This window comes from Triturus cristatus, chromosome 6 (assembly GCF_964204655.1).
Source record: "Triturus cristatus chromosome 6, aTriCri1.1, whole genome shotgun sequence".
Taxonomy (NCBI): domain Eukaryota; kingdom Metazoa; phylum Chordata; class Amphibia; order Caudata; family Salamandridae; genus Triturus; species Triturus cristatus.
Window position 1 is genome coordinate 561,025,618 of NC_140589.1, and position 24,894 is coordinate 561,050,511.

At 45.0% G+C, this 24,894-nt stretch overlaps 2 protein-coding genes across 2 annotated transcripts in view; one reads left to right on the forward strand and one right to left on the reverse strand.

The window, feature by feature from the left end:
• The window catches only part of LOC146817397 (dynein axonemal heavy chain 5-like), a 1,608,734-nt gene that overhangs the window by 388,472 nt on the left and 1,195,368 nt on the right, over positions 1 to 24,894 (forward strand). Inside the window, exon 16 of the mRNA XM_085609634.1 lies at positions 15,341 to 15,433. Coding sequence (XP_085465760.1) covers positions 15,341 to 15,433 — 93 coding nt within the window. The remainder of the gene's footprint in view (positions 1 to 15,340; positions 15,434 to 24,894) is intronic.
• LOC146817398 (uncharacterized) lies at positions 15,973 to 20,322 on the reverse strand. The gene has a single exon (XM_085611005.1). It carries the CDS (start codon positions 20,281 to 20,283, stop codon positions 17,515 to 17,517), a length of 2,769 nt encoding a protein of 922 aa, XP_085467131.1. The 5' UTR covers positions 20,284 to 20,322; the 3' UTR covers positions 15,973 to 17,514.

The following is a 24,894-nucleotide window of genomic DNA, read 5'->3' on the forward strand; positions in this document are numbered from 1 at the left end:
GTTGATGCTGTTGTACCAATGATATTGTGCTGCATAACTAAATACTTAGAAGGTCCCAAAGGCGAGACCTATTGACTATGCCAATGCTTGTTAAAGGTTGGATCCCCTCTATTATTTAGGGAAATTGAAGACTGTTCAACTTGGACAGATACCCACCTAGGATAGATTGCATGATGATATCATCAGAACAGATTACAGACCTGATAGCAACATCCGATTTGGTAGATATGTGGACGGAGCATCACCCGCAAGATAAAACATTCACATGTCATTCAAGTCCCACCCAACTCTTTCAGTAGGACTGATTATATATTTGTTTTGGACATTGGTTAGATGCCAATTATCTGGGAAGACTGCTATCAGATCATTAACTCTATTGCCTGCATTATATATGGCACCATACCAGAAAATGGTCTCTACAAGGTGACTAAACTCAAAGCTGCCACAGACACTATATTCCATGAAGATATGACAAACTCTAACCAAATATTGGACTACAACTTCCACAAGAGCAATAATATTGGATGCAATGAAAGTAATAACGAGAAAAGCCTGCATAGAGAAGAGATGCGGAGTGAGTAAATAGATCCAGACCGAAAAAAATAAGATTGAAAGGCAGGTTGCAGCACTTCAACAAGGGGTGGTGAACAATCAACAATTGACTTGAATGCTATATGCCAAGAAACAGGAATATAAAGAAAAATTTGAAAGTTTACACAAATACTCCTACACTTCATTTAGACAGATACTGTACAGGGAGAGGAATAGATTAATGAGGATATTAGCAAGGCTACTGAAAAAAGTACGAAAACAGCAGCCCATTTGAGCAATGGGAGACAATGTGGCAATGGTAAATAATACCCAAGTGGGAATAACTCAGATATTATCTGAGTTCTTCAGAAACGAGTAGAAGCAAAATAAAAAGATAGATCCACAAAAACGTGATGACGACCTTAAAAATCTGCGGCCATTGACAATGGAACAAATGTCAATAACAGATGTCTCGCTCATGTAATGGCTGGATTTTCTGTTTAGATGGGATCAGCCCCCAGGGGCCCCTGTGACCCAGCCAAAACGTACTCACCTTCCCTTCTTAGATCGTATTTACAATGGGTAGATATAAAGATGAATATACAGGTCGCACCTAAGAATGGGGAATGACAATATACATATATGGATTTTCTACAATATCTTATTCACATCAGTTGGCCTCGCGGTCGCCCTGACCCAGACCGTTCTACCCTAGGGCAGATCTGACACGCAATCCGGCGTGTCTACACACGGGCCTGCAGAACCCAATGCTCCCTTTTCCAAATCGTTCGCGATCCTGCGAAACTTACACGGCGGTATCCCTCCCGCCGCTCTCATTTACACACGGGCTGCAATCCGGCAGCCCTACACGCTGGTAATCCTCCCCAGCGCTCTCATTAACGCTGCATATCAACGACGACCACATTCCTATGAAACATTATTAGGATGATATCTTAGCAATCTACTTAGGATAAAACTAAAATAATAACTTTGGATATGGATTCAGATTATATAGTGTACTCCGTGCTTACGACATCAAAGGTCCACTCACTCCCTCTTTATTTGATAACTATTCGTCTGATCGGGATTTCTCATCCGTTCGTCTAAACAGTGCTCAACTAGGAGCATCATTTACCAAGATTGAACACAAGAACCAGGTACACGATAATTCTATATGAATTAGGGCATTTATTAACCATAAACATAAATCACATTACTATGCAGCATTACATTTGCACAAGAAATAAAAGAGAAAGATTAGGGTGCACGCACTATAAGAATCGGTCGGACTTCACCTGGTTAATGGGAAATCGGGACTCGGCAGTCATCTAGGCTCCTGTCTCGTCTCTGGGTCCTGGCTCGCCTTGCAGTCACCCTCAGCCGTCACAAGTACACGTCTGCACTGATAGGCTCAAACTCGTCTGCTCTCCCTCAGGACCTCGGAACCTTGCTGTTAATTAGCTACCGTCTCTCTCTCTCTCTGGGTTAGTGCGCTCCGCGCCACTTCTCGTTCAGTCTATCTTCAGAGAGTTTCGGTCTTAAATCTTTCTCCGACTTCAAAGATGGCGACTTGTCCACCATGAAAATGAATAATGGCAGAGATGCTAACGGCTAGATGCCGCCTACGGACTGACTGACTGAAAGACTAACACCTTTGCTAATATCAAAAGCCCGTTCCTTCATGGAAATTCACGGCCAGTAACCTGCCGCCCACCAAATTCTTGTACCTCCCCGTACCAAGGACACTTTCCCAGCTGGCCAGCCTGAAGTTGTGTCTTCGGAGTGGAGAAAAATACATTCCTTCGATAAGGGTCAGCCTGAACCGGTTCTCTCCAAGCGAACAACAGCTTAAAACTAAAACATCACTTTTAACCTAGAAAGCCTTCTCGAGCTACCAGGCAGAAAGCAAAATGGAGTCTGTCTCGCTTAAGGCCTACGGAGCCCATAATATGCATAGCTCCATGAGAAACAGATCGGCATGTTAGCAAATGAGTAAATCATGACTAATACTTATATATCTAACCCCTCACTTAAATTCATAAGCCTTACTCTAAGAGAAATGGCACGAAAATGCCCTTATATCTGTAAGACAAGGTCCCTGTTTATCGGCCTAATCCCTATGCTATGGGGGTGATAGGCTGGAGTCACTCTCCATCATTCTCCTTCTCCAGAGAGCTGGCAAAAAGACAGCCATAACAGCTCACTAAAGAAGAACTGGCAACCATTCTAAAACACATGAAAAAAGGGAACCCCCCAGGGTTTCAGAGATCTGGCCAACATAATTTTATAAAGAATACTCTCCAACCCTACTTGATAAACTATTGGAGGTCTATAATGAAACCCTAGCGATTGATCCCTTTTGGGAAAATTATGAAGGAAGAATGAATAGCTTTAGTCTTAAAAAGAAGCATCCTCAAGATTACAGCTTGCTTTTGATGATCCCAATCGACACCACGATAATTAGTGGCGCATTAGCCAAGTGTATATTGCCAGTGCTTACAGACTTGATATATTCTGTTTAAAAGGGATTTATACCAAAAAATAAACAACAAAGATTAGCACATATACATTACTCCTTAAGCAATACAGAGGATGCATATACATTAGTGGCCTTGGATATTGAAAAGGCACAGGGATGTCACGTGTTGCCATTACTTTTCGCTCTGGCAGTGGAGCCAGATCTATAGGAAATGACTGCAAGGCTGGAAAACTGGGATAGGGGACACTATGCATGAAATTTCAAAGTATGCAGAAAACGCTATAAAGGGAACAGCCGCCTTACAAACAGTTCTGGAGAACTCAGCATAGTCTCTGGTCTACCAGAATAAATCTAGACTGTATTGATTGGGAAGTAAAGCTTAAAAAACTGGCAGTAGTCACTGCAATTGGGCATTCCAATGGCAAGAGACATAAAATATCTAGGCATAAAAGTGATACATGACTAACATATGTGCATAAACCCAATTATTGACAGAACTGTTGCCACCAAACGACAACAGGTATAACATTGAAAGAAATTACCGTTGTCCATTACGGACATGGGTGATATTATCACATTGTTAATATGGACAGGTGGGAGTCCGAGGACAAAATCTCACAACAGTACAATTGCTTTGTGATGTAGGAGGAATAGGGACACCAGTCACAGAAGCGTACTACCTGGCATCACAGAGCCAACAATCCCTGAATTTGTAGCCGAAGAAAAATAATAGAGAGCAAGAACCACTAAGCATGCTATAGTGGCACTGAATTAAAATATGTGTTTTGCTAAATCTTCCTAAACTGGAGATGTCCCCTGCTTAACAATTCTGATGCCACAGATCTGGGACTGGCTAAGAGACTGATTCAGAAAACTCAGTATGCAGAACAGGCACCATTGTGGGGGTTTGCAGAATTTAGATGCCTACTGGCAGACAAATACGAAGGTGAGAATGGGAGAACATTTGAGGAGGCTTGGAAAAGTATGCAATAAATAGAGGTAAATGTCTGTTATATAAGCAATACGTGTTATACGAGAGGACTTCCCAGAGAGACTTCCTGACTCTAATACACCGCAGAAGACTGTAGCATTGACACAATGGGGAATACCTTTAACAACGCTATATAGAAATAAATGCAGAGCTTCCACGGCAAGAACTGCAATAAGAGAAAAGTGGGATTGAGATTGCGGATTAGGCTTGACAGACACAGCATGGGACTGAGCCCTGGAACATACCAGTACAGCATTGACTAACCCCTGATTTAAATGTATACCCTTATCGAGATATATCCAAAAGTGGATCCAACGTGCCCATGTGTGCTTATGAAACTACCAGTTTCATACACGACAGGGACATGCCCAGTGGCTACTGCTTTCTGGCAGCAAGTAGTGGATATACTGAAAAACAACAGAGGAAATATGATATCCCTGGAGCTAAGGCAGTGAGTACTATGCTTACATCAGAGTCCAAAGGGGAATCAAATGCATTACAGGTCTATAGACTTAGACCTGACACTAGCAAGCAGATGTGTAGCAATAATCGATAGAAGGCGGGGTCCAAAATACAAGCTTTGGATAAAGCACATCTTAGAAGGGTTGAATGCATAAGACTATAGAATGAAAGCAGCTCGCACAGATCGGAACTAGATGAGGACTTGGCAACTAAGAAAAACGTAATCGAAGTTTTTAGTTCGCAGGACACTGTGGAAGCAAAGAGGTCCACACAATAATCGAATGGCGCTTGTGTGATACTGAAAAAAGACCTAAGCAAACAAGAAAGTGGATCAGGAAAGCCACCTTCTTTAAGATTGTGGTAACACAAGTGAAGTTTTGGTGATGAATATGGCAAGCATATGTAACTGTATCACTTAGATGTACGTGCCTCACGCTGAAAATATGCTAAATGGTTATGCATACAACGTTACATAATAATAACAAATGCATGTAAAAAAACATAACATAAAAAGCTTCAGCTGGTAAAACCTGCCAGAATTTAAGGGGGGGAAAGTAAACAGTATTTACAGTGACAAATAGATTTTGGCGTGATGAGCTCCAAAAATCTGCATTTTATTCCCAAAAAGCTTGGACTGGTTGCAATTTATCGCACCTTATCAATGTTGAACCCCGGGGAGTCTGATTCTATCATATCTGATAAATTACACATTCGCTTCGGCTCACTCATAATCAGGGCCAGCAAGTCGCACTGCCAGCCCAGAAAATCCAGGCAGAAGATGGGGAGTAGGAGGAGAGAAGAGATAATAGGAACGCAGCAAGGCTAAACATCCTAAATCCAAGGCAGTTTCGCATAACACTGTAAGCCAGCCTTCTACCAAAGAAAAACGTGTTTTCAAATATGCCCCATCAGCCTAAAATGGGAAGTTCATATCAGACCAGTCCTAGAACAATGCACACGATGGGCCACTCACTAGACACTGCAGTTTACTGTACTGCATTTTACAAAGTAAAGCCCGATGCTGCACCTGGATTGACAAAAGTGGACTGTATCACTGTTAAAACCTGCATCCTTGCCACATACCATAAAGTAAAATGAATGCATATACAGTTCCTTCTCCTGCAGGTCTTTTTCGGTCAGCGCTGGCACTATCGCTTGTGAGAATCTTATAATTTATAATAAAGGGCTTGGAACCTTCCCATTGCTTACCATTTGTTGACTTCAGTGTCTATGCTGCTTCCAAATTGGCCAACGCAGGCCAAGAGTCACTTCCTTCCCTTTCTGGGGAGAATGAAACAATCACAGATTGGTTTAACTTAATTAGTGCCCGTCTGCTACTGACGCTGTGATTGAGGCACTATTTCTTCTTTTCCTTCCCACCCATCACTTCTCTGTGTTGCTGTCTCTGTTTGGTGTTCCATCCTTTCTTCACTGCATCCCTTCTTTGATTGTTGCTGCTCCCACCCTCTTCCCTTGCACCTATCTTGTATTGCTCCCCACCTCTGCTTTTTTTAAACACAGTGCATAGCAGCATGGGCTTAAAAAGGCCCTATGATAGATCAACGTTGGCTTGCCATAGTACTTTTTTTCTTGACTTCAAGCCGTGCTGCACAGCAGCTTGTGCTGCAGTGCAACATGTCTAAAAAAAAAAAAAGACATTGACAAATGCAATTAAAAAAATTGACAAAACCAATAGGTCTTGCATAGGCACCTGTTAGGTTTGCCAATGCTTGTATACCGCCCCCCTCCCCCCACCCAGTAAAGTGTCCCCTGCAGGTCCTGCCTGGGCTTCAATGATGTGGCTGAGTTCTGGGAAAGTATGACTACTTGCACCTTCCAACTCAAATTTTCCTTTCTTGGGGGCCATTCTGGTAACCACTTAACTCTTTTGGGCCAGGAATCCCAGAATTCGAGTTTTGTGTAAATTTTCAGGACGGCCATGTTAGCCTCTAACTTCACTATGAAGTAAAAATACACTCCTTTAAAATATATCACCTTTGTCTTGTTTCTTTTGCCCTGCACTGCCTTGTTTACACTCTCCATAGGTCCCTACCTCACAGGCTCGCTGCAGTGCGGCCAAATTTGTTCCGCAGTACCCTCCAGTACAGTCGGTTCTATTCTGTGGACTGGTCTCTGTGCATCCTTGAAAGCGGCTAGGAACACTGGTTTAGCCTATTTAAAGTTCACACCCGATCGGCAGGTCAACATCCTCCCCACGGCGAAAGCCCCGACCAGACTGGGACATCAGTGCCAATAAGGCCTTCTGATGCTTTGCTGCACATCTTCATTTTATTTAGGGGCCAAGTTGTAATCAAATGTTTAGGGCGCTGTCCTTCTCAGAACCATGGATTCCAAGTCTTGTTATCATCTGACAGGAGAAAAGCACATCAGAGCTTTGGCACAGCAGTGCCTTTTTCCAGACACTGCTCTTCTCCCCCCCTTCTGTGCTACAAAAGGGTAGCCCTTTCAGCCACCCCACAGCATCCAGTTCTCCTGGAGGAGGTCCCAACACACCACAGAGAACACACTGGATCCTTCATGCTGCACAAATCACTGGCAGGCACACAAATTGGGGTCCACAACTTGACTCTCCCTGTGGCACACCATTGAAGTAATATCTGGCGTACCTAGCAGCAATTGGGGCACAGGGAATTGCCCAGAAAGATGTTCCATGTCCCTTCAGCCACCTATCATAATCAGTCACTTGCTTTAGATCGCTTCACTCTGCCCTGAAGGTAGAACTGAGATGGAGCGCTGTAAAACATGACCACCATGGAGACCACCAGGCTCTGCCCCACCTTGAAGGGTTATTTGATATCGTTTTCTGGAGTCCTTACTGTTGGACTTGGCCCTTTTTGGCTAAAGTTCCCTAAACTTTTTGCCTTTCCCCTAGACCTTTTTTTCTGACATGGTGTTGCCAACTTAGATGCTTTGGACACTTTGCCACTGCTGATCAGTGTCAAAGTGCAAGTGCTCCCTGTATAAAGTGTAATGGTAATTGGTTGTCTATGATTGGTATGTTTGCCTTACTAGTAAAGTCCCTAGTAAAGTGCACTATGTGTGCCAGGGCTGGTAATGCAAATGCTACTAGTGGGCCTGCAGCACTAATTGTGCCACCCACACAAGTAGCCCTAAAGAGAGAACTCAGGCCTCCCACTGCAGTGCCTGCATGGTTTGTTAAACTGCATTGTTGTCCTGACAAGTGCACCCACTTGCAATGCCTCACCCTCCCCTTTTTATGCACATCAGACACCCCTATGATAGGTCCAGGGTACCGTGTATGTGAACGGTAGGACATGTACTGAGGTGTGTACCATGGCCTGACAGTGAAATACTCTCCATTTCGTTTTCCCTGCTACAAGGCCATCTTGCCCATAGGACAGAATGGGAAGGACTGTGTAATATGTTTCCAGCCTATCTTCCCATAGGCTTAAGATGGAGAGCTGAAGTTTAGTGTGCCTGAACTCACAATTTAATAACACATCTTTTTGTGAAGGGGGTTTTGGAATTGTGTGTTTAGATACCACGCTTTTAGAACCGGCTGGTTTTTTGTGTTCTAACAATTCTGTGTGTCTCTGCCTGGTTGTGAATTGACTGTCTGGATTTGAATGTGATAGAATCTGGGAAATGTCTTGACCCATGGGAGGAGGTGAGACAGCAACAGGCTGACCTGCATCTTGAGTGTAGGGGGGAGGAGTAGCCCCTGGAGGTGAAGAGGCCTGGGTTGCTGCCATAAAACAGTGGCTCCAACTCCTACTGAGTGATTGAGGATCCAGACCCCCACTATCAAAGGAAGAAGGTGTCACTGGCAGGGAGACACCCAGAACTGGTTTGGACAGGGGTCAGTGCCCCCTGAACACAAAGACTTCAAAGACATTTAGGGGTATAACTATGAGAGCTGTAACCCCTGAACATTGGACTGATCAAGACTGAAAAAGGATTGAAACTACTTCGTGGTCAAGAGGAACCTCTGCCAAGGAAGAAACAGCTGAAGAGACTGAAGGAAAGGACTGACCCTTGCTGTGTGTTCTGGGGCTGGCCTGCAGTTTGCTGATTTAACCAAGGAGAGGCTAAGGGACTTTGCTGTGTGCTGTGCCCCGCTGCTTGAAAGGACTTTGCTGTGTCCTGAAGTAACTTGTCCCCAAGGGCCCGAGGAGAGATGGCTCCCTGTTGTGGAAACTCAGGAACATAAAAGTTTCCAAGTGTGTCTCACAAACACTGTGTATGTGTGCTTTTTGCAGTCTGAGACCTTCGAGAGGATTGCCCTGTCATTGCGCGCACCCAGAGTCCAAGTGAGTCTCAGCGACGCTGTGTGCGTGTGCTTCGTGCAGCCTGAGACCTTCGTGGGAAATTGCCCCGTGACTGTGTGCCCCGGAGCAGTCTTGTTCTATGCTTCGATCGACAGCATGACGAGAAGCGCTGTGACTGTCATTGCCATCAGCCCGGACCAGCATCCCCAGAGGAGCTGTGAGAATTCACCGCCGCTGGCCCAAGCCTGCCTTTGCCAAAGAGAGACCTCGAACCATCACCATCGGGGGTCCGAGTTCCACTGCCCAAGATCAACGATGTTGCATCGGAGGCCCAAGCCGCAAGGAGAGGAGAGTAAGATTGTACCCCCCAGGTAACGCTCAACGAGCGTGCGTATGTCGCCCCTGGGGCAGGGTGTGGGCTATGAGAGAAACGCTCTCTGCCTTTCCTATCTTTGCAACGCGAGCCTCCGCTCAAGCTCGTATCGCCGTCCGTACTTGCCGAGGAGTAGCAGTACCGGGGCCGGAGTGTGGAGCTGCACTTTGTTTTCCATCATACTCGTACTGGGGGCATATTTTGACAGTAGCTGACCGCGAGTCAGTACGAGTGGCATACAGCCCGTCCAGAGCACCGCGATCGGTGCCAGAGTACATTATTTTGGCATTACGAACTGCCCGATTGTTGCATTATTTTTGCATTACGAACTGCCTGATTGTTGCATTACGCATTACATTATTTTAGCATTACGAACTGCGTGATTGTTGCATTACGCATTGCTTTACTTTTGCATTACGAACTGCCTGACTGTTGCATTACGAAATGCATTATTTTTGCATAACGAACTGCCTTATTGTTGCATTAAGCATTGCATTATTTTTGCATTACGAACTGCCTGATTGTTGCATTACGAACTGCATTATTTTACATTACGAAGTGCCTGATTCTTGCATTACGAACTGTATAGCATTGCATTAGGACTGCATTGGATCATCAAGAATTGCTCATTAATACTGCAAGAACCTACAAGGGCTTGCTGGCCTAATGACCGGCAAGGTGAAATATCACAAATACGCATTTGTTGTATTTTTATTGTGTGGTCTCATGGTATATCTTGTTTTTCTAAACATATAATTGTTTTTTTTTATGAAACTCGTGTGGAGTCCATTTGTGGTGTTATCACTGGGTTACTGAGAGCGTGGTTGCAAATACTTTACACATTTGCCTTGGAGTTAAGCCTGGCTGCTCGTGCCAAGCTACCGAGGGGGTGAGCAGGGGCTATCTGAGAAGGTGTCCTTCCTTTCCCTGACTTAGAAACAAGGGTCCCTATTTGGGCTAAGGTATCTACCTCAGCCAACTAGAGACCCCCAGTTCTAACACTTACAATATATAAAGGAATTTTAATACAGTTCTTTTGGTGTTTATGAACCTTTTCATCATGCTGTAAACTGTCCCTCTGAAGGTGCAAGAGCTGTTGCTGGCAGGTTGTGGCACGCATGTCCACGTGGGACAAGCATTATTTTTCCTGATGTTTGCGAACATCTGTTTATGCTTACTTGTAACATAAAATAACTTTTGGCCTGTTTTTGTGTATATTTTGAACACAAAACTGACTGTTGTGTTTTGTAAGATGTTCGCAGATACCTAGTTATGTTTTTTTTTGCAACACACCATAACTTAGAAATTGTGGTGGGTGATTAGGCTGAACCCAAGGCTTGTGTCTCATCCACGTTGACTTAAGTTTTCGTGATGTCTATGAACCTCTGTAACAATTGTGTTACTTGTAGGCATGCGTGTTAGATCTGCAAGTTGGAGTCTCTAGGGCATGGGCTCTGCCTCCAACGACTTTAGTGATATGTTAAAGTGGATGACCACGAACACTAGTTTCTTTTTCTTTCCTTTAACTGGTGACCTGTTGGTATTTGAGTTAGGTCTAAGTGTGATCCGCCATCATGAAAACTGCTCTCCCCGCTGACTGTTGATGTGGTTTTCAGATATTTGCAAATATCTGGTTTCGTTGTTTTTTAGCACAACATAACTTGTGAGCGTAATATAATAGGAACTACAGTTGGACCCGTCAGGGCGTTGGCTTCAACTGTGCTGAGTTTGTAGGTGGGTTAATTTTCATTGTTTCGACCAGTAAAGTTTGTGAACATTAATGGTGAACGTAAACAGCATTTAAACAATGTTCTGCACTTCCATTTTTGTAAAAACATTTCTGGTACTCCAGTAATGGAACTTTCATAGATTCACATTCTTGAATCATTCCCCATCATCGTGGCGACGGGGAATGATTCAAGCATGCGAATCTATGAAAGACTGGAAAATTAAAGTTACAGGCAAGTAACTTATTTTCTTGTTCACAAACATTGACATACATAAACAGCACTGGACTCTATTTTTGGCTAATTAAAAAGCAGCACATTTTGCCAAACAATTGATCAGGGACAGTGACATAGTTAAGGATGCAAATATGTGTCTTCTGGTAGAATGATCATAATACACACCCTCTAGTTCTGTACGGTCTAATTTGCTTTAGGACTAGTTTAATATAGATTGCGGTCAGGTATACATAGCAAGATCAATTAAAATCATCATAGTTTTCCCATCCGGCATGGAAATAAACCACACCACATACTACATTCATTGTCCTTTAACACAATAACTTGTTTGAACTTGATGAAGATTTTATTCTCATTTGTGTAATTGTATATATAATAATGAAAACTTGTAGAATATTTCCGAACTAATACAACCAAACCTAACATTTATAGTATGATTTTATTGATTAGACTTTTGTTTTTCAGTCTCATGCTCCTTCTCCATTTTAGTGGGCTGCTTTTTTGCAGCACAGGTTTTCATGACAACGGAGCATCTGTTGTATTATTATTTTTCTGACATCCTAATGTTGTGAGTTTTTTTTTTCCTCTGGCCCTTTTAATATCCTGTACAGGCGCAGAGGAAATCCAGATCACATTGCTATTTCACAGTTAATTTACAGTATAGGTCTTTCCTGCAAACAGCTTTTAGTTGTCTGTTGTTGAAGTCCTATTGTGTACAGTACCAGTACTTAGGCCCTTATTATGATCGGCCTCTTAGTTCCGATGGGGTGGTAGCAGTAGTTACCTGCCACATCAGAATCATGGGAACACAGAAGATCTCTTTTCTTTCTTCCAGAGATTTCGTCTACTGAAAAATGAGGACTTATTAGCGAAACCAGACCCAGAATTACTGATTCTCTGGTAATTACTGTTCCTAGTGGACCTTGATGAATTTCCCCACCTCCTGAGGTATCTAAACCCCGATCTTCCTAACTCCAGGGGCGGGGAAAACCAAGCCCATTCATAAGACGGCCTTAGAGTGGGCTTTGAATCAGCCCTTTGCTCTTTATGTGTTGCCTTCTCTGTCAATCGCATGTGTTTGCTTCTTATTCAAGGACTTTCTTGTGTTTGTTCCTCCCCTGGAGCATAGCTTTTTTTTTCGATCGGATGCCTTGTATCCTTCCATAGCTCACATCAGGGAACTTTTTCTTCTTTGATCACTCCATGGGAATTTATGTGTTTTATTTATCTCTCTCGCTCTCTCATGTGCTGCGTCTCCCTCACATCAAAACCACCCCACACTCTCCATGTTGCTCCCCACCCCTCCCAGCTTGTCTGTAAAAGTACAACCACAGCTATATTTACCAGAGTTTGCCACGTTTGTTTTTCTTGCTTTCCACGTGTTGCATGAATGCTCATCTTTGATATGCAAAGGCCCTGATGGTGCTGGAGAAGATGCAGGCATCTGAGTTCGAGGCAAAAAAGAGACTGGAAAGATGCTGTTTCTCCTGAAACCCATAAATCTGCTCCCTGGGCTGCTGCGGAGCCTCAAATGGCTGGAGCATTTATTCCATTTACCAGCTGGGTGGAAAGTAAATGACTTCCCCGGGCAGCTGTTAAATTCTTTTAATTAACTGAACTAGTCTTCTGTGTTATCTTTAAGGAGGATCATGTACAATAGCCAAATATGTTCAGTTTCCTGTGTGAAATTGGAAAAATAAGCCATGCATTTATAAAGAATGAAAATAATCAACTCTGTGTGCAGTACTGAAATATTTTAAGATGTGTTTTCTTTTCCTCCAGTATTGTGATTTTTTTTTAAACTTTTTAAACAACCCGTTACAAACAAGTATTAGCAAAGTAAACAGCTTTGCATTTGCATTATAACATGTGAGCCTCAGTTATGGTTGCTGACATGGAAAGCAGCTGCACTACATATAACCTGACCAAGGAGTCATCTATAACAGAACAGCACAGAGCTATGCTTTGGTCTTCATTCTACTTTTTGGCACGGTGATGGAAATATCAAAAGTATTCCAAATGATAGTCTGTTGGCACAATTCTATGAGACTGGAAGATATTTGCCGAAGTGCATGTAATCAAGATGCAAAAGCAAGAACCGAGGTCTTACCAAAGCTACTGAGACAGCCACCTACTGACATGGCTTGAAATGTCAGAGAGAACTTTTAATAACCCGACTGTGTGTGGCCTGGGATGCACAAGTGACAGGCTTTACACATTCAAAGTATCAAACTGTAATTTATTAAATGTGCATTGCATTTCACTATTATCATTCCATGCAGGGCCGGCTCTAGGGCGGTGCGATCGGTGCCACCGCACCGGGCGCTGACTTGGGGTGGGGACATCATGTTTATTGTTTTAAAAACACCAGATGCCACGTTCCTTGTCCCAGCAATTTTCAAGCATCAATCAAAATGTGATTCATGTTCTTCCTGGAGACAGCCCGGAGCTTTGTCTGGCAGAGGAAGTTTTGACTCATCATAGCATAGAAGGCTAATATGCCTGCTGCAAAGAACGTGTCCCATTCACATCACAAAGTGCATATAATATAAATAGGGCAATGGGCTATCGCTTTTGACAGGGAGATCCTTATGTTACTTGCAGTTTAAAAGTTAAAATCCTAATATAGCGCAGTGAGCTATTAACTGTCAACAGCAAGGAATATATTACAGCTACATGTGTGTTTTACCCAGTCTTTCCTTATCCTAATATTGCAAAAGGGTTCATTTGGGTAGAAATAAATTCTTATTATTAAAGAACACCCCTAACAATGGTGTTACATTTTAAATTCTGAATTCGTGCTTTTTCAGACCAAGGACTCTTAAACTATAGCGCCTTCCAGTATGGGTGCCATGTGACTCCTACACCTTGTAGGCCTCTGTCATATGTAACATATCCTATGTACTGATTTATACACGCATGATTGTCTCCGTGCAACATATGGGTGATGTAAAGTGTTGTGACACCTTAAACTGGTATGAGTGGCGCTATATAACTAAATAAATCTAGGAGACAGTGGTTATGGAGACTTGGGGGGCATCGTCAAATGGTGATAATGAGGGAATCCGTGGCAAGGTGGTCATTGGGGTGGGCAGGGGGCGCCAGCAAGTATTTTCGCACAGGGCGCCACCAGTTCTAAAGCCGGCCCTGATTCCATGCATTGCAAACCCACTTAAGTGCCAAAGCGAAGGGTGTGGCAAAGGGTCAAGCCAACCCCTTACAACTTCCACGGGAATCTATCAATACTTCCAAAACACGTTTATGTTTGCAAAGCTTTCAAAGGTTTGTGCGTTCCTGGGATAGCCATTAACCATTCACAAAACAGAAATGGCCCATGGCAGAGAACTTTGACCGAGTTCTGTGCAGCTAACACAGATCCATCCATAGGCCCCTCGACTGTTACCCATCTGCCACAGTATGCACCAGTAATTTTGGTATTGTGACATCTGTTCCCTTAGCGGACAGGATTCACAATAATGTTGGACTCTTTCCCTTTAAGGGACAGGATTCTGCATTGCATTGTGAAGGCTGCTGCACTGAGTATCTGCTTTGTTTACTGTGTGCATATGCTAAGTATACCTAGCCAATAATTGTGAGGCAGGTGTGTTCAACACATACTCAAACCCTGTACAGTGCACTGGTTTATCATATTCAGTGCAGTGCGAGGCACTGGTCAAATTGCTAAGTGTGCAGCACAAACACACGTGTGCACTCTCAAAGTATGGGATGGCGCTGCTGCCTCTTCCCCCGATGTCCATTTTAATAGGAGTCACCATTATTTTATTTATCGTGACCCCTGGTCTGAGACCAGGTCCCTTAACCGGGTTATAAAGTTTTTTATGGTGCCATGTATGGCCAGGGTTAGCACATGCCACCTAAGTATTGGCTGACATGATCCACATGGGTTGGGAAATGGCTTAACGCCACTAAAACACGTCTATATGTAAAGTTACTCTTAGCTAAGAAAACATCCAAAACGGTCGAAGTATGGTGTTGACGCATTTCCCCGAAACTGACCATCACCATGCTTATTCAGTTAGCGGCAAAATGCCTACGATTCAATCGTGGGTACGGGCGACAAAGGAGAATGCCACTGGTTTGATAGTGGTTAAGGGTTGTTGCTAATTAATGCCTTGTGCTTTGACAGTAGATAAGCTCCAGTTAATTACAAGGGATCGCTGTAATCATTAGCATAAACTATATGAAAATAATGTTTAATTTGTGCCCATACTGTGGAAAGTGGAACAGTAACATCTTCAATAAAAAAAATAACAATTTACTTTTTTATAGGACGATCCTGTAGTTCCGCGGAACATGCCACCTGTCGCTGGTGCAATCTTCTGGTCCAGGCAATTATTGTCAAGAATAGAGGAAATAATGAAGGTATGTCAATGCACAATTCCCCTTGTCGTTGTAGATAAGAGGGGTAAAGGAGCCTGTGAATTTAATATGTCCTTAAGTTTAATGAGCTATGAAATCGGAATATTAACCTATTGAGGCAGCATTTTTTTGGTTAGTAGCTGGAGATATTGGTGGACCTCTGTGCACATTCCACCTGAATCTTATGAATTCAGTACAATATCTACGTACACAGACACTTCCTTTGTCCTTATCCTGTCAGAGCCTTCCGAGATGCATTTCTTCTCACCCTAGTATGGCTCTGAAATATTTTGTATATCTGTTGTTGAAGGTGTGGCGCATGATCCCAGAAAGGTCCAATGGTTGTAAAATTGAGTTAAAGCAATTGCAGCGCAAACTCCATGTTAGCTCAGGACAGCACTGGAAGCAATGTAAAATGTATGCCTTCCTTTAGTATGAATGTTGTATCTGTGAGGTGAAACTGAGCAGCTTTAGTCGAGACATACTTAAAAAATAGAATTTAAGGTTAATGGCATACACACATAATTCTAAAACAGAAGAAGTGTGGTATGTGTTATTGTATTTAGCAAAAGTACCATAAAATAGACAAATTTTTCCAGAATTGTCTCAGGAGCACAGGAAATACATTACAGCTTTTTAGGATAAAAAATACTAAAACAAAAAAAAAACATCAGCTGATAATGGCAGTAATTGTATAAAAAGCTTTGGCGTGGAAAATGATGATGTGCAAGTAAGTGTAAGCTAGCAGAGTCCGCTCATTACAACACACACTTCCATGTCACATCTAGTCATGTCTTACACCCCTACAGTCACAGGACTATAACTGCATACGGCCTGGGCATCCTCACAACTGGACATACAAGCTGGGGACAACAGTCCTTAATAAACCATTTTCAACCTGTGAGGATATTAGTTCTTATTTCAACACTACCAGGTCCTTAAGCAAGAGAACATGCAGACCCCCTTCCAGTAAAAAGCCACCCCCAACCAGGAGAAGTAGAAAGAGGTTAGAGAAAAGGATACAGCAGCAATAGGCGTTGGTACCATAATTGCCAGAGGAACTGAACGGCGGACTGAGAGTGGTCTTCAAACCCCCCTTAACTCTGTCACCCCTCCTCCTCCCCCCCACATGTAGGTCTTGTTCGTCTGGTTTCTTTAATTAATTCTCTGCCCCAAGGGCTACTTAGAAAACTCCCTACCAGGAGACATCTGCAAATACTTTGGCATGGTTGCCAAGGGTCCTGGTGCAAGCAGGAAAGTGGCCTCTTTGACTGCTTTGGGGTAGCAAATTACAGCAATTATACGGGTTCAGTGGGCCCCTCAGTGCTCTGGGGCCCGGTGCACTGCATCTGCTGCCCACATGGTAACTATGTTGCGGGCTCCTGCAGTAACAGCTACCAAAACATGCAAGGATCGTACATTAGTACTGTGGCACACAGACACTAGGAGTCATGGTGAGACACAAGAGGGTTCAAGAGAGATATGGAAAGACACTGAATTTACACGGATACTGGGGTAATTATGCCAAAGGAGGCCCAGGGTTATTCAGGGAAATCCCCCTAAATATACACGAAAACATGGCCCCACAGGGTCTCAGACATGGGCAGACACCTTTGAAAGACAGACACAATAAGTTAATTATGGGGAGACAGACACTGACAAGAAGCCACAGACACAACACACGCCCCACCATATCATATCACAGAATATTAAATCAATTCATAACAAACAACATCACCATAAAACATGATCTGCCAATAGACCATCTCGCAATTCCACACCACACAGCATACTGAAACATGGACTTAAGGACAAAAGAGAAAAGGTAAACATAAACAGTGGAGCAAAGACATAGCGACCATATTTGGAGAAACTGTCAGGACTAGACAGTGCCATTACATTTGGGGTGCAAACCCACAAACGCAGGATAAAGGCAAGGGTCATAACACTGATTTCATCCTACCCTTTCCCCGAATGCACCTTCTAATTGGGGCAAACCATCACTAGGCTTTCAAATAGTGCCAATTGCCCAAATGATGTGGTGTGTGATGGATATATAAAAAAATAATGTGACATAATACAGTTCACTCTTGGTTACTGCTATACTGAAGTGGCTGTTCACCTGCTGGATCGGCACTATTGCCAGATGTTGGTGAGGAGGTTGCCACAAAAGGTAATGAACTGTGCCCATCCTCAGCAGACATCACCTTGATTGCCATCAAGTTACACATATTTTCTTGTCTTTGCAATAAATCTCCTAGTTTGTGTAAGTTTTTCGAAATCCCCCCCTGACTAAGCATTAACTGTCTAAGAATGGCACGATTTGCCACTGCTAAGTTGCGGATCATGGCATTCTGAGCCTCCACAGCCTGGGCTTTTCTTCTTTGTAGCTTCAGGGATTGTTTGTGAATGCGGTTAGCTTCCCGTTGAAGTGTGTTTTGCTCCTCCACTCTGCTGTTGAGCTTCTCGAGCAGTTCAAAATGGCTCCCATGAGCATGTAGCAGTGTAGAATCACATTCCCCCCAATTGGTTATGGTTTCCACTGGACCAATCTCTCCAAAGTGCATATCGGTGGGGTGAAACCCTCCTTCCTCGTGACCTTCAATCTGAAGGGTGTCCTTCAGGATAAAATCTGTATAATACTGCCCAAACTGAGATGCTTCCTCGTCGGGATGTTCAGTGGGAGGAGGGTTCTCAGAGATATAATCCCATGATCCAACATCCAAAGGCAGGGCCTCCTCTTTAAGACTGTCAATTGAAGTCTGGTCCTCGAGGGTGTAATGCATCGTTTTCCTTCTTAATCGAAACCTTTCTTCTTTAAGATGGTTAATGTGATCAAGCTGTCCTAGTGTGTAGCTATAAGGTTCCTTTGTGAAAGGTGGCATGTCTTTAGCATTTCCAGTAGGAACAGATTCTTCAGGGATAACATTCGGAGGTCCCTTATCGAATGGAAATCGCTCTTCCTTAAGGCTTGAAATAGGTACAAGGTTGTTTAGGCTATTGCCCGTTTCTGATGACAAGTCCTTTTCTACAGGATGGGGAACTGAAGTACTGCTCTGCAGTTCATAGTGTGAAGATTGCTTTGGCAGAGAGACTGCCTCTTTCGGTGCATAGTCATTGTCAGGAGGCTCTTTTCGTGTATAGTGCATACAACAATTTTCTAATGGATGTACCTCATCCTTGGGTTTTTTAATAGGCGCATGCCTTTCCTGGTTAACCGGCTGTACCTCTTCAGTAAACTGGTGCACATCTTCAGGAAGGCCAACTGGTGCAGGTTCCTGTTGTGGATAATGCAGAGGTCCAGTTCTTGATGATTGCATCTCTTCATCGGGATAGTCAACAGTATGAGGATCCTGACAGGTGTACCGTGCAGCTCCATTTGTCAGCGGCGCTGCCTGTTCCTTTAGCTTCTGAGCGCCTGCAGAGTCCTGTAGAGTATAATGCTGGCCATGCTCTCTGAGAGGTTGCGCTCCTCCTCGAAGATGCTCAGCGGGAGGAAGGTCGTGTGGGGCATGGTGCAGAGATGTGTTTTCTGATAGCTGTTGCTCTCTTGCACGTTCAGTGGGAGGGTCCTCTGTAGCATAGCAGCGTGATACCTGGTTCGAAGGCAGCGCTTGCTTCTCTGAAAAGTGAGCAGGATTCTCTTGTGAAAAATGCTGGGGTCTCTTTCTGTGTACATTTTCTTGAGTGTAGCTGGTGTGTGTAGAATCCCGTAGAGTATAATGCTGTGTACCCCCTGTTTGCTGCCGGGACTGATTCTGCGGACGGTCAGTAGTATCAGGATGCCGCCCAGGGCGATGGGGCGACCCATCGTTCGGCACCTCTTCCTGCGAATAATCTGAGTTAGTAGGTCGCTGTTCGGTGTACTGCTGAGCAACTTTTCTCAGTTCTTCTTTAGTGGCATAGTCGGTTGGCTCGGGGTGCTGCTCAGTATAATGCGATCCTTGTTCGTTATTTTCGTCTTGGCTTTGCTCTGTGTGGACAGCCTGCTGTGGAGTGTGGTGACGAGATTCCCTGCTCGGTGCCGATTTGTAAGGATAGCCGCTTGTGTCCTGTTGCTGTAATGTGTAATCGTGGGACCCGTGGCTCTGTGGCTCTCCCACCCCGTGGATACGTTGTGACGGACGCTGTCCCTCTTGCCTGTGCATGGCAAGATGTCCAGGTGCATGCAACCCTCCTCTCCTCTCATGGCTCTGCGGTTCGGGCTCAACCTCCCCGATTTCGGACTCTCCACGCCTCCTCCTCTTGCCCCCTGACGCCCTCATCAGCTCGCTGGCGCTGAACAGGGCGTTACTGTAGAAGGCTTCGCCGGGTCCCACCTGAGCTCGCAGCAGATACGCCAGGTAGAGGTCAAGCTCACGAACGGACACAGCGATGTGCCGGGGCTGCACACAGAGCGCTGGGCTTCGGCACTGGGGTCCGCGTACCAGCCGCTCGCCATCTGTGCTTTCCAGGGGAATACCCTTGAACAGAATTACCATGACCAGGTCCAGGCGCCAGATCTTGTCGCCCTGGCGCTGGCAGTCTATGCGGCGCATCTTGCCGCGCTGATCGGGGTTCGAGAGGAGGCAGCAGGGCGGCTTACGACCAGTTATGGTCAGCACCAGGTCCTGGCGGCTCTGCGGGCTCAAGTCACGGCTTAGCTTGGCCAGCAGCCGGGCGGCCCATGCCCGCTTGTGTTCGGCGCTCTGGCTAAGAAGCTCTTCCTTGGCCGCGCGCTCCTCCTCGCGCGACATGCGCCGCTCGTGCTGTTTAAGGTAGCGCATTTTACGGGCGTACAGGTTGAACCAGGTGTAGGCCAGCGCGCGCACGTGCGGCAGCAGGGCCTTGATGCACGGGTGGTATTCATCCATAGCCTACGGTGCTGCAAGATCTGACGTTTCTGCAGTATTTTATTTTCTATTGAGACAGAGAGAACCCGGAAGAGGACCAATACTTAAATGCTGGAGCGCGAACGTGCATTTTATTTGCAGCCATTTTAGGTGTGGGTCCGCCCTATTACCTCGTATGGGAATGAGAAAATGCCATATTTTTTATTCTCTATGAATTGAGATGGCGTATGACCACTACCCAACATGTGCGACCGTGGGATGTTAGTGAATATTAAATCGTCGCTCCAGTGTTTGAGATGCGCCATTGACACTCTCTTGCTTCCCTTTGCCACATTGGTTAGAATTTGTGTGACTTGTCCATGCCTCGACCAACCAGCTGTTACTTCATCGCGCTCGTTTTCGAACTTGGCACGCGGATCGGTTTCGAACTTGGCAGGCTCTGCTAGTACAGTCAAATGGAGGCAGCAAGCATCATTGTGGTTTTCTTTGTTCTGTACAACAGAGTTGAATAATGCTGTCAGTGGCGCCTGGTGCATTTTCTGGTGCGGCATCAAGTTGTGAGTCCAATATATAGTGTGAGCGAGCTTGAATCAGACATAGCTGGCCTGGGGATGCGTGGGGTTCTCCCCTCACAAGAGAATTTGAGAAATAAAAGGTGTAAATTAAGTATTTTCAGTTTATCTTTTAGTAAAGGCTGTTACCATTTAAAAAAAAAAGAAGGAAATGGACTCACAAACTCTCCCTGTTCACACACCGACACATTACTCATCCTGCACTCATACAGGCACACTGTTCACCCTGCACTCATACAGGAACACCGCTCATCCTCACTCACGCTGCACTCATAGGCACATCACTCACCTTGCACTCATACAATTTCCCACTCACCCTGCACTCATTCAGGCACACCATTCACACTGCCCTCGCAGCATCCCTACTCATACAAACACCACTCACAACAGTGTCCCCACTCACCTTATACTCATAAAGGCAATCCGCTCAACCTGCAGTTGTACAGGCACACCAACCACCCTGCGCTCAAACAGGCACACCACCCACCCTGCCCTCATGCTGTGTCACAACTCACCTGCATTCATTCAGGCGCTCCACTCACCCAGCGCTCATTCAGGCACAACCCATCCTGCATTCATACAGCATCCCCACTCACCCTCCACTCCTACAGCATCCCCACTCATCCTCCACTCCTACAGCATCCCCACTCACCGTGCACTCCTACAGCATCCCCACTCACCCTCCACTCCTACAGCACCCCCACTCACCCTGCACTCACCCTGCACTCATACAGCATCCCCACTCACCCTCCACTCCCACAGTATCCCCACTCACCCTGCACTCATACAGCATTCACACTCACCCTGCACACATGAATGAATGAATGAATGAAGAAGCATTTATAAAGCGCCTGGTTACCCGAAGGCATCCCCGCGCTAACAGACACTCTACTCACTCGTAATAGTTCATGGAAAAAGTAAGGTTTTTAGCTGTTTACGGAAGTGGCCGTGGTTGGTTTGGGACCGGATATGCAAGGGGGCCATATTCCAGAGTTTCGCACCACAGTAGGAGAACATACGGCCTCCACATCTGGTGTGTTTTACTTTAGGAACTGTTAACAAGTATTTGCCCTCAGATCTTAAAGTTCTTTGTGGTTGATAAGGGTCCATCATAGCCTGAATCAGCATGGATCCTTTCCCAGTCAGAGATTTTTGTATAATACACATGGATTTAAATTGGATCCTCCCCTGAATGGGGAGCCAATGTAGTGAGGATAATGCCAATCTGGCTGATAGGCGTTTCGGAATATTCAACAAGAGTCGAGCTGCGCAGTTTTGTACCGTCTGCAAAACTTTAGTGGTAGACATCGGGGCTCCAAGATATATGGCATTTGCGTAGTCCAACCTAGACAGGATAAGCGCCTATACCAGCAGTCTTCTAGCTAAAAAAGGGAGCAAGGGAAGGATCCTCCTAATCATCCGAAGAAGACCGTAACAAGTACCTGCAACTTTTCGCGCCTGTTCCTTAAAGTCAAGGTTGGTGTCTAACACGATTCCTAGGCTTTTTATAGATTTTTTTGAGATGGGTGGGGGTCCAAGGCTAACCGGCCACCAGGAATCAATGGTTGTAGATGTTGCTTTACCGAGAAGCATAACCTCAGTTTTTGCTCCATTAAGCTTCAGGTAGAAGGCCTCCATCCAGCTAGCCACTCTCTCCAGACATGCCGTGAGAGCCCCTCCTGAGTTGTCATCATTGTTCAAAGAGACGACTAGCTGAGTATCATCCGCATAGGTGACAATTTGCACCCCAAATGGGGTAACAATACTTGCCAATGAACTCAGGTAGACGTTGAACAGGGTGGGGCTTGATGCTGAGCCCTGAGGGACTCCACAAGAAAGAGGTACTGGGTCAGAGATGCAGTCATCCGCAAAAATGGAGAAGACTCTGTCTTCTAAAAAAGAACAGATCCATTTCAGTACAACACCCCTAACCCCAATGTCTTGGAGACGGTTAATCAGGAGTGAGTGGTTCACTGTATCGAAGGCTGCGCTGAGGTCAGGTACAGGCACACAACACACACTGCACTCATACAGTGCTAACCCTCACCCTGCACACATACAAGCTTCTCTTTCAGTGTCTTGGAATAGGTGCAGGGACGCCAGAACATAGTTAGACTCACTTGGGATGGCAGAAGATATAGACTTGGGTCTGTCCCAATCCAGCACTGATGCCTTCATTTTATTTTAGTACAAGAGGTCAGTGTACCACTGGGCACCAGCCTGTTCCATTTGACTCTCATACTTTAACTAATCAATGTATATCACTTGGGTTAAGATAAGAGAGCGGCCCAGTACAATGGAATTTAATTTACACAATAAAACAACAACACAATTACTCTGCAAATGTCTATGAAAATGGCACAGGCTTGTGTAGTTGCTGTTTGCTTTTGACTTCTCTCTGAAGGTGAGCAACATTTTACCTGGTAGCCTCGTCCGTATTTTCACCTACCTCATGCAGACATCCACCTCTCCCACAAGGCAGCCAGCAAATCAATGGAGACATGCGGGCTGGGGCTGCAGCCTGGCTTCAATCTGTTATGTTATGTTAGCTGGACTTCTAACGCGCACAGCTACTCCAAAGAGTGTCCCGGCGCGAGGATAGGGAATCAGACAGCATAACCTAAGACTCAAACAAAAAGATGAGTTTTTAACAATTTTTTGAAAACTGCTGGATCTTCCACACTACGAAGCGCCAGCGGTAGCGCATTCCAAGCCCGGGCTGCAAGAACGGTCAGGGAAGCACCTCCTAGTCGGTGTCGATGGAAACAAGGAACGTTTGCCAACCTGAGAGCCGAGGAGCGCAGTAGCCTCCCTGGAACATAGAAGGAGAACCGTTTCTGCAGATAAAGTGGCCCAAGACCATGAAGAACACGATGGGCGATAGTGAGAGATTTAAACAACACTCATGCCTTCACAGGAAGCCAGTGGAGAGAGCGAAGATAACCTCGCACACTATTCCTTAGAGGGATCTCTGCCAGAAGGCGGGCCGCCGCATTCTGCAACACTTAGAGTTTATTAAGGGAATAAGCCGGGATCTCTACGTACAGCACATTGGCGTAATCCAAGCGGGAGAGGATGAGCGCACGTACCACTGATTCTCTCGCCGCCTGAGGAAGCAGTGAAAGAAATCTTCTCAGGACTCTAAGGAGGCCAAAACAGCATCCCGCGAGTCTCTTAACTTGAATTGAGAAGGATAGATTATCTTCAAACCACACTCCAAGATTCTTTGCAAGACAGCTGTTAGACAGTGGGGGCGGAAACTCAGCTGGCCAGATCATATCTTTAAACCCGAAAGGGAAATTACCAAACAAAAGTGCCTCAGACTTATCTTCATTGCATTTTAATTGGGCCTTCGCAAGCCACTTGAAAACCGAAGACAGGCAAAACTGAACAGGGACCACGGAATCCTCATTCTTATCCCAAGTTAAAAGCAACTGGGTATCGTCGGCATAGGCGATCACCTTAGCCCCCAAATCCTCCGCCAATTTGACAAGCGGAGTAAGATAGATGTTGAACAAAAGGGGGCTAAGGGATGGTCCCTGAGGTACCCCTGTGGAAACCCGCTGAGGTAAAGATGCAGCTGGAGGAAGCCATACTTGCTGAACCCGGCCCTCCAAAAAGGACTTAATCCAACCTCAGGTTGATCCTGCAACGCCTATCTCCGCAAGTCTGTCCAGCAATAAGGGATGGGGGACCGTATCAAAAGCAATCCACAAAGGTGCCTGCAGCTTCAAAAGGGTGAATATTGAGCAGCACTCATACCTGTGGAATCCTGCTGCTCAAGGCAACGATCATGGCAGGAGCAAAGCACACCATGTAAAGACAAGCATTGAAAATGCAATAGGTCTCGTCTTTGATTAAGTTAAAGCCATTTGCTTTGCTAATGGTATTGTATAGCATAGCAAATGGCTTTAACTTAATGAAAGGCGAGACCTATTGCATTTTTAATGCTTGTTTCATATCCAGCCTATGATTATACCAGGAAAAGTTTGTACCACGCAAACGTATTGTTTTAACACCACCAGGAGTTTATGTGCCTCTACATCTTTACCTTCAGTGG